Source organism: Arvicola amphibius, chromosome 8, assembly GCF_903992535.2.
Source record: "Arvicola amphibius chromosome 8, mArvAmp1.2, whole genome shotgun sequence".
Taxonomy (NCBI): domain Eukaryota; kingdom Metazoa; phylum Chordata; class Mammalia; order Rodentia; family Cricetidae; genus Arvicola; species Arvicola amphibius.
Window position 1 is genome coordinate 15,691,170 of NC_052054.1, and position 17,575 is coordinate 15,708,744.

The 17,575-nt window shown below is 45.1% G+C and overlaps 1 protein-coding gene across 1 annotated transcript in view; it reads right to left on the bottom strand.

The window, feature by feature from the left end:
- The window catches only part of Mthfd1l (methylenetetrahydrofolate dehydrogenase (NADP+ dependent) 1 like), a 172,812-nt gene that overhangs the window by 136,803 nt on the left and 18,434 nt on the right, over positions 1-17,575 (bottom strand). Inside the window, exon 8 of the mRNA XM_038340425.2 lies at positions 5,656-5,767. Within this exon, the coding sequence (XP_038196353.1) occupies positions 5,656-5,767 (112 nt within the window). The remainder of the gene's footprint in view (positions 1-5,655; positions 5,768-17,575) is intronic.

The window sequence follows — 17,575 nt, forward strand, 5'->3', positions numbered from 1 at the left end:
GAAAAGCCTGGGTGGAGGGAGTTATAACCCAATGCTAACAGAAGTCTGTGACCAGTCAACCTTCCCTTCTGCAGGGACTGGTCTTACCCCTAATTTACATTCAATTAATTATACTCAACAAATACCAAAAGATGCAGCTAATGCTGTAGGTGTCAGGGCACCAGATCTGCCCACAAAAGCTGGGCACGTTCACTCACAGGGCTGACTTTAGCCTTGTAGGCACAGAGAACATAGATCCCTTGCCATCTAATTCACACATTCTAGACAAGTGAGTTATTACTGAGTCATAACAGAGGCTTTTCACTAGCTAACAGACACACACACACACTCACACACACACTTTACAAGAGTCTTATAAAGTTCTTTACAAGCTGACACACATACACACACACACACACACACACTTTACAAGGGTCTTACAGAACTCAGTAGTTCTCTGGAAGTGGGTGTCTAAATTTCAGCAATGCTTGGGTATCATTGGCTTTTCCTTTTATTAGATTCAAATAAAACTATGATTCTTTTAACTGGAAAAACGTGATGGGGTCAAAAGATGCTTTTATTTGATTCTGTATACTTATTTACTGGGCAGATCTGCTTTTATAAATTTTCTATTTTTTCTGGGGTAGGGATAAATATCGAGAAAGAATTGATTGCAGAGAATTTGAAGCCATTACGATGGGAGGACTCAGGGCAGCAGGAATACATTGTCAGTACTCTTTAACGCGGATGAGACTTGGGAAAGGAAACCACTGCTTCGGCACCCTGAGGAGTGAAGGAAGAATCCCACCTGGAGGCTGTCCCCTGTCTCGGTGTCCACAGCCTGGGTCCTGTCCTAAAACATGGGAGGAACTTCTCACTTCCCACCAACATTTAACCCATGGCTCTTCGGGGACACGTCACTTTAAAAGATGGCATTCCATTTACAATGTTATAAGATGGTGCCGATCAAAATTTGTGCAGATAGAAGTCAAGGCTTCTTTGTTATGCTGCTACCTGTGGAGGTCGGAACAGCTCCTTCTTGGACTACCCTGGGAGGAGGGACAGACCGCTAAGACAGCCTTCCTCCCGCACTGCTCCACCCTCTCAGGACCTGGCTTTGATGCAGAGGCAGCTGGTGGACCACCTTTCTGTTATAATCCTACGAATCTACAGACAACTCTTTCATGGTTTTCCTTTCTAGTATGACAAGTTATTCCAAAGCCAGGAGAGCTAAAAACCGGAAATTAATACAGATAAACTTAAACAAACAGCCATTTTGTTTTTTCTAGTTCCAGGAGCTAAATTTGTAAGGTGAGATGGTGACACGGTGAGGAGAGCCAGAGGGAATCCTCTAGAAAGATTTACAACAGGGCCCTGGGCGAGAGCTGCTGCCATCATTTCAAACATCTGAATCCCACTATCAAATTACAGTGTACAATTTCTGTTCCTTTAAAAGAAAGAAGATTTGAATTATAAAGAAATGAAAATAATGTAAACATTAGAGCTACCTTATATAACCTCGCAACCTCTAAGGCCAAATTAAGGAGGAATTAAGACACTACGCACATAAGCTAAATGGCTTTATGTTTTCTTCTTTTGAGAGGCGCTCACATATCCAAGGCTGACCTTGAACTTCTGACCCTCTGCCTCCACCTACCCAGGGATTTTAGGTACACGTAGCTACATCACATTTTATGCCAGGGTGGTGAATGAATCCAGGGCCCTGTGTGTGTGCCAGGCAAGAACTCCATCCCCAGCCTTGGCTTAAATCTTTTAAAAGGTGACTAACTGAATGTAGTGAGAATGAATTAAAAATTCAATTAGAAAATTGGCGGTATGTCTCAGGGGGTAGGTGTGTGTTGCGGGGGTGGGGGTGAGGGAGCTGGGTAATACAGACATGCATCTCAGAATAAAGCATATATTTCAGGGATAGATGTAGTGGGGGGGTGGGGGTGGAGTCGGGTAATACAAACATAAAGCAAAGTTCGAGTCAGAAGGAAACATCTCATCTTATTCCAAACACAAAGGTTGATGAATTCAAGGTCTGCCCAATTTCTCTGATGCTACTGTCATACTCTTTCAGAATCCCCTTCCCTGGGCATAACTTCCAAGAAAACTCATACACCTGCTGCTGTGAAGTCAGTCCTGTGTGCTGGGAAGATGGCGAAGGGAGAACGTGAACCAATGCTCACGGGTAGCTAGTCCGAAAAAGACACAGCCCCCGAGAATTCGTGCCATTTACTCTTCCCAGCTGAGTTTCCCATTCCTATTTTATCCAAGGAAACTGACTATTGGCAAGCTGAAGGGATTTCCTCAAAGCCACATGGCCCAAAGGGCAGTGTAAATAAGAGTTTAAAAACAAAAATCAGGGTGGGCAGTGGGCAGGTGGAGCTAGGGAGATAGCTCAGAGGTTAAGAGCCTGTACTGCTCTGGCGGAGGACTGGAGGTTGATGGTGCCCAATACCTGCACTGGATGGTTCACAACCACCTGAAACTCTAGCTGCAGGGGCAGAGACATTCTCACACTTCTGGAAGCACCTGCAATCTCTGTCATACACACAACCAAAAGAGAAATAAATAAAAATAATTCTTTAAAAATCCAAACAACGAAGTCTGGTGTGGTGGTACATCCTTGTAACCTCAGCCCCAAGACGCTGAGGCAGGAGGATTGAGAGTTCATAGTGAGCCTCAGTTAAACAACCAAATCTCACACCAGTGAAATAGCTATCTTCTCCTTGAATGACATAATCCCAGATTCATTCACACCCTTTCGACTCCAACAAACTGTCTCCCTGCAGGCCCCACAAAAGGAAAAACCCCAGGTCCTCTGGATGACCTGGTTTATCACCCTGAGTCCTGGGAGACAGCTCAGGACTTTCTCTCACTCCGTACTAGACACCACTTTTTCGGCGTGAGAGAACGCTACAAATTTGAGTAAAATACAAAGATGCTGCTGTTTGGTCCTGTTTTCTGGACCCAAGACTAAAGACCAGCTTCTCTGTCCCATTCAATACATATGTCCCTATATCTTACAACATGGCATACAAAATGGCTGTACGGAGGGTAAATTCTGTTCTTCAGCAATCAAGGTGCTCCAAGACCACAGCGTTTCTTCTTTTAAAAAATATGTTTTAAGTAGTAAAATAAATAAAGCAGTTGACCTTAAAGCCAGAACACAGGATGTAGACTTTCTACGTCTAAATTCCACGTATTCAGTTCATGTGACAGCGGCATGAGAGGTCTCTGAGCACAACTTCAGCCATCGGGACACTCTCCTAGGATTAGGTATCAATAACACGCCTGCCGCTACACAGTTTCCGTACCATAACCTCCCAGATCCCGTCAGGATCACGATGAGAATGAATATCTTTAAGATCCTCATCGTTTAAACGAAAGCACTTCTCTCTTTAACAGTGATTCTGAAACTATCCACTCACTTGTTTCAAGTGGCACAATTGGTTCAGCCCTCACAGTCAGTCATCCAAGCCACTACAACGAGAACTCTTGACCATTGACAATGTGCTAAAACCACGAGCAGCCCTGGAAATGGCCTGCATATTATCAGCATGCTGTCCCGTCAGCCCCGAGTGTGAGCAGGACAAACACCAGGAGGGATCTCTAAGGTAGCCATAGGATAGCTCTCGTGCAGTGCTTCCCTGCCCCCATCAACACCCAGCCTCTACTATGGGGCCAGGCACCATCTTGTTAATGTGAAATTCCAAAACCAACAAGAAAAGTATTATAAAGGGACCAGTGAGATTTAGAATAAACTAGCTGAAATTATTCCACTTATAGAAGAATTAAATCAATATAGAAGGCTTCTAGTCTTTTATGCTCTCAAAATACTGAAACTTAAAGTTATTTAAACATAAATTCTTTTTATTTATTCTTTTGAAATTCCAGATATGTACATGTCCTACACCAACTTAATTAATTATTGTTATTATTGGTTGGTTGTTTGGTTTGAGACAGAGTCTCACTGTGTAGCTCTTGGTGTGGCCTGGAGCTTGGTATATGGACCAGGTTTGCCTAGATTTCACAGAGATCCTCCTGCCTCTGCCTCCTGAGTGCTGGGATTAAAGATGTAATATCTTTAAAAATAGTTTTATCAAAACCAAGAGCTCTAAAAGAAACATTAAAAATAAAGTTTTCCTTATAGAAAATATAGCATTTTTTACATAACAGCAGAGAAAGACTGCCCAAAAGAATACTGAAGTAGATTCTGTCTCTAGCTAGAATTGCACCAAAGCTGTTCTCAGTAAAAATGTTAACAAAAACCAGCAGGTAAGTATTCTTGCAAAGAATATAAAATCATGAAAAAGCAGAAATAGAGACATTGCAACTAAGCTTCCTCAACGAACTAGGATTCTGATCCCAGTCTACCACAGCCATCACTTACGGGTTAGAGATTGCTGTGTTAGGGAACAGTAAAAGTTGTATTCATGTCCATAGAAAATATAACGTGTATTTCATGTGTTTTGAAGCATAAGGGATGGCCTGATAGTTTCACACATGGGAGGCAAGCCCTCTACCACCGAGCTACATTCCCCAGCGTCCACACAGTATGGATTTTATTTGTTTTAAAAATATATTTGTGTGTGTGTGTGTGTGTGTGTGTGTGTGTGTGTGTGCATATAACAGCTATGGTTGGTGTATGTGGAGGTCAGAGGTCAACTTGAGAGCGCTGGTTCTTCCCTCCACAAGTGGGGTCTGGGGATGGCATTCAGGTCATCAGGCTTGGTGGCAAGCACCCTTACCCACTCCACGCACCTGCGGGCCACAGGCGTGTAATTTAGAACAAGCCAGGCAGCTCCTGCTCGCACACACGACCGCACCTCTACTTGCTCCATTGCTCTGTGTGCTTTCACAGCCAGAATATTTCCGGGGTCACTGGGAGGGGGTCTCTGGAGACACACGGCTGATCTCCATGCTGACCCTCCCAGCAGCTCCGCTTTCCCTCTGCTTTTCACAGAGAGGCTGCCAAGAATCTTTGGCAAGGAAAGATTCCGCCATTTCTAGTCTACCTCACACATACCCAGATTGTACCCTGAGGTCACAGGTGTCAGTCACATCTGTCAGACACCAGAGGCCAGCAGAGGTGTTCTGGTGGTGGTAAGGGGAAAGGGTAGTACTTCCGCTGATACCTTGGTCTCTCTGCTCACAACGTGAAGCTGGTATCAGAAAAGCCCAAAGGTGTGCACATCGAGAGTTTGGTTGCCTGTTCTGCACATTCACACTGACAGCAGCCATCCTCTCAAGAACACATTGCGGTGGTTTGAAAGAAAATGACCCCCCAAAGGGAGTGTCACTGTTAGAAGGTGTGGCCTTGTTGGAGGAAGTGTGTCACTGTGGGGGCGGGATTTGAGATCCCTTTTGCTCAAGCTTCCCTCAGTGTGACTGTTGACTTCCTGTTGTCTGCAAGATGTAAAGCTCTCGGCTGCAGCCTGTCTGTCTGCAAACTGCTGTGCTCCCTCTCATGATCACAATGGACTGAGCCTCTGAAACCGTAAGTGAGCATCATCAATTAACTGTTTCTTTGTAAGAGTGGCCATGCTCATGGTACCTCTTCACAGGAATAAGACCCTAAACTAAGACACACGTTCTCTCCAGAAGAAGCAAGGTGACTATTTCCCCCAACATCATTGCCCCCTGCCCCACCAAGGTGAAGCGATTTACCTGACGAGATGTCATGGAAGCAATTGAGGACAGTGGCTTCTGATGGGATCCACTCGGCAGGGATCTCTTCTGGCTTAGGCGAGCCTAAGACCACAACATCTGCCTCTTGAAGCTAAAAGAAGGAGAGAAAACCGCACACATTAACCTAGAGTATTAGATCTAGACAACTTCTGATGTCACGTGACTCCAAAGTAGCAGACACTTTTAATAAAAGACCCCAAGTTTCATACCAAATTGTGGGCCTAGACTAAGACCCTGAACCAATAAGCATATCTCAGTACAAGTAGGACATGAGACTAACAATCTTACAAAGAGAATGGGGCTATAAAAACATCTCCACGGTTGCTGCTTTGGTGTAAATGTTACACAAGTATTATCATTTCTATAATGATAATTTCTATATATCCCACTTCTCTATACATTACTCATGTCGGGAATGAAACAGAAGACTGGGAAGTTAGCTCAGTATGTAAAGAGCTTACAGTGCAAGCATGAGAATCCAAGATCAAATCCCCAGAACTCACATCTGACCAGACCTGGGAGTATAGCTGCAATCCAAGTGAGCCTACGGACAAGTCAGGTGGAGACAGGAGAATTCCCCAGAATGTGGCTAGCCAGCCAGACTGGGCCATGTATTGTCAAAAGATCAAAGAGAGATCCTGTCTCAAAGAAGGTGAAAAGTGAGTCCCTGGTGGCCACACACTTTCTGTGGCCTTACCCTCGCATGACCATACACTCTTTTAAAAAAGAGATTTATTTATTACGTGTATTATGTATATAGTATTCTGCCTGCATGGACACCTGTGTGCCAGAGGAGGGCACAAGACCTCATTATAGATGGCTGTGAGCTACCATGTGGGTTCTGGGAATTGAATTCAGGACCCCTGGAAGAGCAACCAGTCTTTCTGAGTCATCTCTCCAGCCCAGCATATACACATTCTTATGTACACACACACACACTGGAAGGAGGGAAAGAGACTTAAAAAGAAAGAGAAGAAGAAAGATATCTCTGCCGAGACAACTGCCTGACTAGCCATTCCTCTTCCTGCATGCTACACGGCCATGACACAGTTAAGAAGCCTCGAAACGCGCGGAGCCAACAACCCTGGTAGTCTGGCCAGTTCAAGCCGTCCATGACCTCTGTGGACGGATCTGAGAAGAAGTTAGAACTCGTGGCTGATGTTATGCATAGGGAAAAGTGTTCTGGTGGGAAGACGATTGTAGACATCTGTTTCAAAAAGCCATTTCTCATTTACATACTTAAATGACTGTCATAAATTCAACCACAGCAGTCCTCAAAGGAAACGCAAATGTTTACAGCTGGCTCCAGAGCAGCAGATAAGAAACATCATTTTGCTAGATGTTCCTGCATGGGGACAGGGAAACCAGAATGCATTAAAGCACTTCTTGAAAGGCCGTCTAGAAGAAAATGAACAAATGTGTTCATTTTGGGAAAGCTAGGGACCATAGCTTCGTGCCTGCCCCTAAGATCCCTCAGCCTCCTGCATGTGGTACCTTTGGTACAACCCATTCTCTTTGTTACCTAGAAATCTTGAGAATTTTATTCTGGTTCCTTAGCTACATACCTACGTACATCGCTAAAGCAGCTGCACTAATTTGCGATCAGGGGGCAGTTAATCCCTCACCAAAGGGCAAAACCCTCCTCCCTTCACCATCACGGCATAGATGCTAATTCTTTCTGGAAAGAAAATGTGCTCGATGCTTAGATCAATGAAAAACCCGCTGGGGAATGGGGCAAGATTTTAATGAGCTCCAAATTCAAGGAGAATTATTGTCTCCCTGGCTGCTTCAGCTTCCCTCTCCCCACATGGGAAAGGCCCTGGCTAGAGCCTGGCTTGAAACTTTACCTCATAACAAAATATTGCTTTCTCTGTGGAGACGAGAGTAGCATAGCTTAGCGGGAACCACCCACTCCCCAGGCAGAGGAGCAAATGTTAAAGCAATAGGAAGACACAGATACATGGGCATCGCTGTGGAGCACGTGGGGTACAGTGGGGTTCAGGGACCATGCAAACCATTCCAGTGACCCTTATGGGGAGGGGGACATTAAACATGGAGGGAAGGGAGAAAGCAGATGCGATCTAGAAGGTTATGTGAGAGCCTGCCTTTTTCTATCTAGCAAATGTAACACATTTAAAGACAGGAAACTATAGCAACAGTCCCATCATTGAGACTGGAAGCGACACGTTAGTTCTCCAGCAATGTGTTGTGGAGGAGTATAAATAATGGAAGAATTAAAGCTGGAACAAGTAAAACAAGACAAAACTAAGCTAAACAACCCTCCCCCAAAACAAAACAAAAATAAAACAAAACCCAGTTGATGGGCTGATCAAATGACTCAGTGAGTAAAGGCTCCTGACGCCAAGCCCGAAGATCTGAGTTCAATTCCCGGTGCAAAATGACTCAGACTACTTGTCTGTTAAGTTCCACAAGCATGCTGGGGAATGTATGCCATTCCCTCTCTCCCAACCAATAGAAATGTAATTTTTTTTTAAGTTGAAAGCTTTATCTGAAGAAATTTGCTTTTTAGCACTCGAGGGTTATGAAACTTGCTTCCACATCTTTTGAAATATTATCAGCCTGGTTAAGAATATGAAGTTTAGGGGCTGGAGAGATGGCTCAAGGAGTTAAGAGCACTGGCTGCTCTTCCAAAGGACCCAGGTTCAATTCCCAGCACCCACACGGCAGCTCACAACTGCCTGTGACTCTAGTTCCAGGGGATCTGACGTCCTCATAAAGACATCACGCAGGCAAAACCCAAATGTACATGAAATAAATAAATCTTTTTTAAAAAGCATATCAAGTCTAAACAAAAGAATCTGTTTAAAAACACAAGAGTCACAGGTAACTCTTTCCCCAGCAAACATATACCTTGAAAAGTGACAAGATGAACATCCTCCTTCACCTCACCTTACGTTTTCTTTTTAAGGTAACTGGGAGTGTAAAGGTAAAAACCCCATCCCTGAGCGCAGATGTTAGAAGTGGGGTCTTCAGAATGGGGAGACACAAGGCAAACCTCTGAGATACAAGAGGAAAACAGCATTCAGTAGCTACTTATTTCCCCCCACATCTTGGAATGTAAGATCTTCTAGTATTTAATGTCTGGATGGACATCAGTAACTCAATTGATGTTATCCAGCAACCGTCTCTCACACACTGAAACAGGGGGATACCACGGGGAGGACCCACCACATTCATTTGGCCCCTCGTGTGATCTTTAGCTTCTAGCAAAAGGGGTGTATCAGGTGGCTTTTCAGACCCTATAGGCCTCCATTATTCATTCCACACATGGCTTGGTAAGGAGAGGAGTGTCCACAAACATCCTGTGTAGCACGGAGGTTCCTGGACTAGCTCTTAGCATCATCCTGAAAAGAATTCCATATTTGTTTTTTCAGAAAGTGTCACTTTTATTTTAGAAAGTTGTCAATATTTCCAAAATTGCTGATGTTTTCTTAACAACAGACAGGGATTGGGAAAAGCAAACTTCATGTTTAAAGAACTACAGCGTGCAGGAGCATTCATTCCCACAGTGAGAAATGCAGCTGAAAACCCAGGTCTCGGCGGTGCTGTAACTGCCCCCACGGAATCGCACATGCGCACTGCACAATTAACGTTGTATTCTGCAGTGAAAATGTGTTACGTCTTGGTAATGCATGCCCAGGATCCCACAAAGTATACTATATATACTTTGTGAATGATCAGCATGCATTTTATATTTTTAAATATTACCCTTTTTTGTTCTTCTAACGGTTGTACATACATTTGCTTATACATATACATGTGTGCCTTATATAAGTTGGAATTTGCACGAGAGAGTGTTTTTTTTTTTGAAACTGGGCAACCTCTATTAATTGTATACATTCTAAATTGATCCATTTTCCTGCAAATTTTGTGACTTTGTTTTTCTTTAGAGCTAGGGACGGAGTCAGTCTATATGTACCAGGCTTTCGCTGTCCATTACCATGTTGACAGACAGCTCCTTTGGCTTTGTTTCCTTGCTCCCGTGATTGGAGCAGCAAGAAACACGAGAAACTCGTTGCTGCTTGAAGACCTGTCACCAGAGCCTTTTTGTCAACTTGGATCCTTGCAGTTAGTAATTTTGAAATGTGTTAGGCTACTCTTTTGTTGTCCCTGAATCTCAAAGAGTAACAAGTCAGGAATTTGAAAACACCGAAACAAGCCCCTCCCACTCCCACCGCCCCACTTAAGGTATAATTCTAAAATGTTTCATTGTTGCCAAATAAACATAATTCTAAAAATGCAACAAAATCACAGCGGTGGTCAGACTGACCTTTGCTGTATGAGATTTGTCTAGGGATTGGGATGGACAGCAGGAGGGAGGCAGCCCATAGGACACTAAGTCATCCAAGGGGTCTGGACCTGGGGGCTGGAACTGAAACTGGTCAGGCAGCAGCGGGGAAGGAGGGAGCCAGCTGGGGCCCACCCCCAAACAGTGTAAAGGAAGAGCGAGAAGGCTGAGTAAGAGTCCCAAGGTCACTTTAGGAGGCACTGGTGTTAATTAGGGAGAGGGGAACTAAGGATGGAAATACGATCTGGCACAGGAGCTAGGCAGGAAGGGGATGGCCCAGCAGGAGAAGGGAAAGGGCAGGGTTGAGGTTTACACCATTCCTGGTGGTTACATGAACTAGAAACCAAAATTGCATTCCTGGCAACTAGGAATTGACGGGTAATTTTACCATAGCAACCACTGCTGAAGGAGCGTGTGCGCACTGTGGCTGGAGAGCTGTGCGGTGCAGTTTTTCATTAGCAGAATCCCCGTCTATTCATAAAATTTTAAAACTCAGAATGCCCAACATCTGATCTGAAAGTAGCCAAGTCTAGGGCCATACCGCCCGGAACGAGCCAGATCTCATCTGAAATTAGCTGAGGAAATACCATACGGCTAGGCTGTGTATCGACGAATCGACAGCCACATTTTCCTGCAGTAATAAAGCGAGGAACACGGAAAGAGCTGTAACGACTCTAAAATGTCAGGCTGCTCAGATGGTTTCATTCAGATGGCGTCAGGCTTTGGCAAGATAAGAGGATGAGAGTCGTAACAAAGGTATTTCCCCCCGTTCCGTGCCCACCCAGTGACCTCACTCTGGGAGAATGTTTTTCCTTGCAGGACTCGTGTGTATTTCTGTTGTCTACCCTCTCTTGTGATCAGTAAAACACATTATTGGCTTTTAAAACCTTCAGGCTTATTTCATAAATCAGGATGACTGCAAGCCGAATGGGCAACAGAGAATTAAACTTATATATTTACCAACATCCCCTGAAGGCTAATAAACGGCCTTCCTTTTCCTCAGCTTGCCCAAGTTCACCTCTTACTTCATCGTTCTGGTGCGTATCTAGGCTATTCAGTTGCATCCAAGAACGCTAGAAAAGACAATCTCCTTTGAAGTGAACTTCGTATACTCATGTTAGATGGGGCCGGGAATGAAGTGTGGTTGCTGTTGCGCTTATTGGGCATGCAGGAAGCCAGGATTCGCTAACATCAGCCGTGGGAGCACACATATATAATTCCTGCACTTGGGAGGCAAAGGGAGGAAGATCAGAAGCTCAAAGTCACCCTTGGCCACAGAGCAGTACTCCTCAACCTTCCTAATGCTGCGACCCCTGAATGCAGTTCCTCACGTGGTGGTGACCCCCAACCATAAAATTATTATCATTGCTACTTCGTAACTGTAATTTTGCTACTGTTAGGAATCATAATATAAATATCTAATATGCAGATGGTCTTAGTCAACCCTTGTGAAAGGAATGTTTGAGCCCCCACAAAAGGGTCAGGACCCACGTGTTGAGAATCACTGCTATAGGGCAGGTGTGGGGTCAGCCTGGGCAAAATGAGACCCTCCTAACACACACACGCACACACACACACACGCACACACACACACAGAAACACACGCACAAGGTACCACTACCACCACCAAATACCCTAAAAGTCAGGGAAAAACACAGCCTTAAATTCAGTAATATATATACTTTGAAAGATTATAAAAATAATTTTTTTCTTCAAACTCTTGAGAAAAAAGGTAGGACGGGGAGGGGAAAGGAGACTAGGAAGAGGGGGCGAGAGAAAGTGAGAGAGCGCGGGGAGGGAGAGGCAGAGCGTGTGTATTGTGGCAAAGGTTCTGGAGGAGCAGAGGGTGGGGCTCAGGATACACCACACGTCCCAGGCACACAGCAGGCTCGAGTTCAGCGACATGGATGGTGTGATGGGGAACGAGGCTTGGCATCTCCTGGCATCTATGCTTTCCAACCTCGCACCGCACATCGCCGGATCAGATTTCCGCATCTGCTCTCCTGGAGGAACTCTCTGGGCCTTAGCTGTTCCCCTGAGAGTTGAGGAATCCAGACACATGGCAGGTGGAGTCACATCACCTGGACTTGGGCCTGGGCTCTGCTTACCAGCGACGGTCAGGATCCAGGCCTACAGTGAGCCTAATACCTGATTTCTAGTAACTTATAGGCAAATTCAAAAGACGAGGACATAGCTCTCTATACAAATGGATGATACCTGCATCACAGATCATGTACACCTGCACCTACCATTAAACATCTCAGAAACCCCATCGGAGAAGGGAAACACAAATCGTGTGTAAGTGGACTAAAGGTGACATCCTCAGCCTGTTTTCTTCAGGACACAGCCCCAGAATCCAGCAGGGCTGATGAGGGCACTCGGTTGTGCAGTCTGCGCCCCACTTCCACACCTGGACTCTGATGACTCAGGGTACAGGTGCAGTTGACCACAGGTGACTGCAAAGAGACAGGGGTTGCCTGAGAGCTGAGCCCAAACCCCAGTCTGGAGGAACATCTCAGTCCCCAGCTAGGTTTCCCACAGAGAACGAGGCACCCTAGCAACACGATTCCACTTCTGATCCGTTAAACTGCCTTCCGGAGCCCACGGATCGCTACACCACCATTTCTAAGGATGTCTGCGAGAATGCATTCTGAGTTGGAACATTTGCAGCATAATGCATCAAGACAGAAATCAGAGTAATTTGCCTACAGGACATAGGGAGGGCATTTAAAATGAGGGCAGCTGTAAAGAGGAAGGTGGAGACAGACACTGCTTTCATTTCATCTGCCCCACAAACTGATCAGATCAATATGCCACTTCTCCCCCATTTCAGTGTCTCAGCTTACATCCCAAACCGTCTGAGGCTAATCAATCTGCCAATTTACACGGTTCCACTTGACCTCGTGCTTATCCGTTTCAGTGTGCTCTCATGAATCCCTTTCTCAACACAGTCTTTTTTAAAAAGCTCCAATCAGCTCTGTCTTTGGTGTTGACAAGTCATGTGACCGGGCAGGAGAAAGAGCGAAAAGATTAGAATCCAACATCTGAATACACTTTGTCAAAGAAAGCTGAGCAGCCAGCACCCCAGGGGCCCACGAATACACACGCTGGGGAAGCTAGATGTTGGCTCTGCATCTATATGGTGCCCGTTCCACACAGGACAGGAATCATGCCATCATAGGATGCGCACCGCTGTTTCCTAGAAGGGAGTCTGGAAGGCCAGTCAAGTCCAAGGTCTAGGGTGAAGGAGTCGCATTCAGTCCATCTATCTCCCAAGGTTGTCTCAGGAATTGTAAAGAGTTGGATTGACACAAGAGTAAACTCAACCCAAGCCCACTGGCTTGGGCCCTGATCACTGTGATGAGCCACAGCTGAGCTGGCCAGTGCTTTGGATTCAGAGATCAGACTCACACAAGAATCTGGAAGAAGCGTTGCGAGCACAGAGGAGGAAAACGTGGTAGCTTCTTTCTTCCCTGTTGTGGGATAAGCCTTCTGTACACTGTGAATATGCCTTCCTCTCATTGGTTAATAAAGAAGCTGCTTTGGCCTGTAGACAGGCAGAATAAGGCCAGGTGAGAAAGCCAAACTGAAAATACACAGAGAAGGGCGGAGTCTGGCGGAGACCCCAGCCAGCCGCCCAAGAAAGAAGCAAGATGCCAGCAGACCAGTAATGCCACAACCACACGGCAATACAAAGATTAATAGAAATGGATTAATTTAAATGCAAGAGTTAGTTAGATAAGCCTGAGCTATAGGCCAAACAGTTTATAATTAATATTAAGCCTTTGAGGGATTATTTAGAAGCAGCTGCAGGACAGGGTAGGGCAGAGAAACCTCTGTACTTCCCAAAAAGATGTGTTTATTGATGAGCATGTACATGTACCTGCATCAGTTTCTGATGGAGGCGGGTCTTCTATCAATCTGTTGATTTCATTGGTTAATTAATAAAGAAAACTGCTTGGCCTAATAGGTTAGAATATAGGTGGGTGGAGTAGACAGAACAGGAAGAAGGAAGTGAGGTAGATGGCTCAGACAATTGCCCTGCCTCTGCAACCAGATGCGATGAAGCTCCAGCCCAAGATGGACGTACGCTAGAAACTTCCCAGTAAGACACCGCTCATGGTGTTACATATATTATTAGATATGGGTTAGTCAAGATGTGAATAAGAGGCTGAAAATAATGGGCCAGGCAGTGTTTAAAAGAATACAATTTGTGTGTTGTTATTTCGGGTTTTAAGCTAGCCGGTGGCTGAGAGCAGGGCGGCGGGAAGCCGGCCCACAGCTAATCACTACAAGTTTCTGCACATCATATGTGCGCACAGATCTGCAGAGGCCAGAAGAGAATGCTGGGTATGGGGAACTGAACCTAAGTCCTCTGCAAGAGCAGTACACACCCTTAACTGCTGGGCCACCCTTCCAGCCCCAAGTATCTGTTCTTAACTTATAGTCTCCAGAAAGCCTCTTCTGAGCCTGCTTCCTCACTGTGGGCACAAGGACAGTCCTGACAAGTAGGATACAAGCCTTGACATCACTGGGACAACACAAAGGACAGTGCACAACTCACTGTGACCTGCCACTCAGCTAAGGTGACTCACGGGCAACTTTTGTCGGTCTCCAATATTGTCCAAAAGTGTGGAAAGATCAGCACTCATGTAACTTGACAACCCAGCCCACTCGGAAGACCGGGAGCTCTAGCTGCCCCAGCCTTTCATGCACACAACACAATACATTTAGAAATTTCCAGTTCACTTTCAAGCCCTTTTATCAGGCACACTGTGTGCTAAGTGTAAACTTTGTGATAATGGAGGTTTGCTCCAAAATCCCAGACACTTTTGAGCCTTCAAATACGAAAAGCCCATGTTTTTCTTTCTTTTCCGTAAGTACTGGTTTCCTAAGCATCTCCGTGAAATGAAGAGAATTTGAGAGTCTCGGAGTAAATTAAATTCAAACACATCTCGAATATCTAGAGCACGTCTTCGCTGTGCAGCTGGGGATCCACGGGACTTGTCCCAGCTGGAGGCTATTCCAGTAGTATCTCCCAGCTGCACTTTAACCATGACTTCAGTGGGACTCTCAAGGGAGCAGAGCTCTCTGATGCCCAACAATTGCTTCCCCCCGCCCCAACTTTCAGTGACCTACTCCGATGGGCGTAAGAAATAAAGCTACTGAACAGAGGTCCATTCTGGTCTCTCTAAGGCTCCATGAAGTCAGATCTCAGTTTGTCATGCTCACACTCCCTGGAGAGTCTAGGTATCATCACTATCCGTATCAGGTCATTTGCAGTTACTATAACAAAATGCCCGAGATTGGAGACAGGTTGAGTTGGTTTCTAATTTTTTCAGGTTCAAGAGCTTAGTGTTGCCTTCTGCCTAGCTTTGTAGAAGATCTCTGTGCTGATCTGAATTAGAATGGTTCCCATAGGCTCATACGTTTGAGTACTTGAATCTAGCAAGGTGATATGGGCTTCTAATCTCCCACTGAGGCTGAGATGAGCTCTTTGGTCTGCCAGTTCAGACTAGTTAGTGAACTCTGGGACAGTGACAGACAGACCTATCTCATATGGCAGACAGCTCCTGAGGATGACATCTGAGGCTGTGCATCTACACACACACACACACACACACAAGAGTGAAAGCCGCAAAGCCATGATGGTGCCGCTTCCCAGTCTTTTAGCTAAGATCAAGCATCTCAGATTCAAGATTATGCCGCTGTAACGTGAAGGAATTATAAGAAAATGCCTATTAATTATTAACAGAAGCTTCTTAGACATGCAAAAACAGGGATATTCACCATCTCCAGATTCTCTAGAAAAACCATGGCTATGGACTCCTCCTCTTGGAGACAGGATGAGCTTCATCCCACAAAAGAGTTCAGGTGATTTATTTTCATAAGAAAAAGTGCTTTTTTTTTTAAGAAAAAAAATTGTCTTTGTTTTTCAAAAATACAGATACAACCAGCCAAAGTCTCTGGACAGCTGTGAAAACATTCAGCCGCGGTGAAGGCATTCTCGCTTCCCACCACAGCTGTTCAGAGCAGGGCAAGGCTTATTTTCCTCTTCCACCAATGCTTCCAAACCCAAAATTCTAGGTTTTCAAGTGCAAAATAGGGGCTGTGACTTAGTGGCTGCCAAGCTAAGCAAGCACAACGTTTGGCTCTGGGAGAGGGAGGGAGGAAAAAGGAGGAGGTGGGTGGGGTCAGGCAAAATAATTGTTCTTGAATTTTCTTGAGTAGGCTGCCCCCATGTGGTAACTACTAAAAACACACACGGGTTTCATTCCCTTCCAAGACCACATTCCTGAACTGTCTTAAAATCAGCAAGCATGGCATCAGGTGAACCCCCATTCCAGCTGTGGGTGGAGACCCCTGCCTTCCATGCAGGACCCTCTAACCGGCCCATCATTCCCCATCTTTTAGCATAAGTAATATGTATTCTTAGATGTCATTCAGCATATCTGGTGCAGGAGTATATTCCAAGACTCCCGTGGGTCCCAGAAGCCAGAGATTGTGTAAGTCCACACACACCCTTCATAGGCCCGTACGCACCCTCACAACCTTCAGGTTTTCACCCCAAGGAAACTGTTCAGAGTTTCTCTTTTGGCTTCTCTACCATATCCATATTAGCATCTTCACAGATTTCATGCTACGGGGTTGTTATTAAATAAAGCAAAGGCAGCTGTATACAAGGGATGCCACACCAGATCTGATGCCCCAAACAGGCTACTGCGTGACTAACAGGTGGGGAGCTCAGAGGGTAAAGCTATGCCGGACAGAGATGTTCACCTCGGGCAGGGTGAAGAAGGAAGTGCAGAAGGTTCAGGAGGTCTACTTGGGACGGCACAGTCTCAAGAGTGGCTCATCATGAGATTTTTCTGCTGAACACTGCCAGGCCTCGCTAGTCCCACAGACACCGTGAACTCAAACTGCCATTCAAGATTCTGCTGTACCTGTCACGGCTGATGTGTTTGTTTGTTGCTGTTTTCAAAAATGAGAAGCTTTACTAAGTAGCTCAGACATGGAAAGATACAGTAATAATAATAATAATAATAATAATAATAATAATAATAATAGACACTCATTGTCCAGACTGAGAAAACAGACCAACAATGGCGGGACTCCTGAGTTTGAATCCATTTCTCAAGATAAACAAATGCTTGGAATTGGAAGGGTGGCTCAGCAGTTTAGAGTGCTGGCTGCTTTTGCTCTTCCAAAGGACCTGGGTTCCATTCCATTCCCAGCACCCACATGAAGGTTTACAACTATCTGTAACTCTAGCCCTAGAGAATCCAGTGCCCTCTTCTGGCCTCTGCAGTACCACATGCATACCAGCACACAACACACACACACACACACACACACACACACACACACACACAGGCAAAACACTCATAAAAAATAAAGAGAAGCACACACTTCTTCTCTTAAAAGAGACTCTAATGTCAGAAAATAGTCAAAATTATAAATGACTTTTAAAGTCTCAATTAAAATTTATAAATAAACAGTTTCCCTAAATTCAAATTTTATACTATATAACAAAGTGAGGAAGAAGAAGAAGAAAAGAACAGTAAAGGTTGGGCTTGAAGCAGTCTTCCC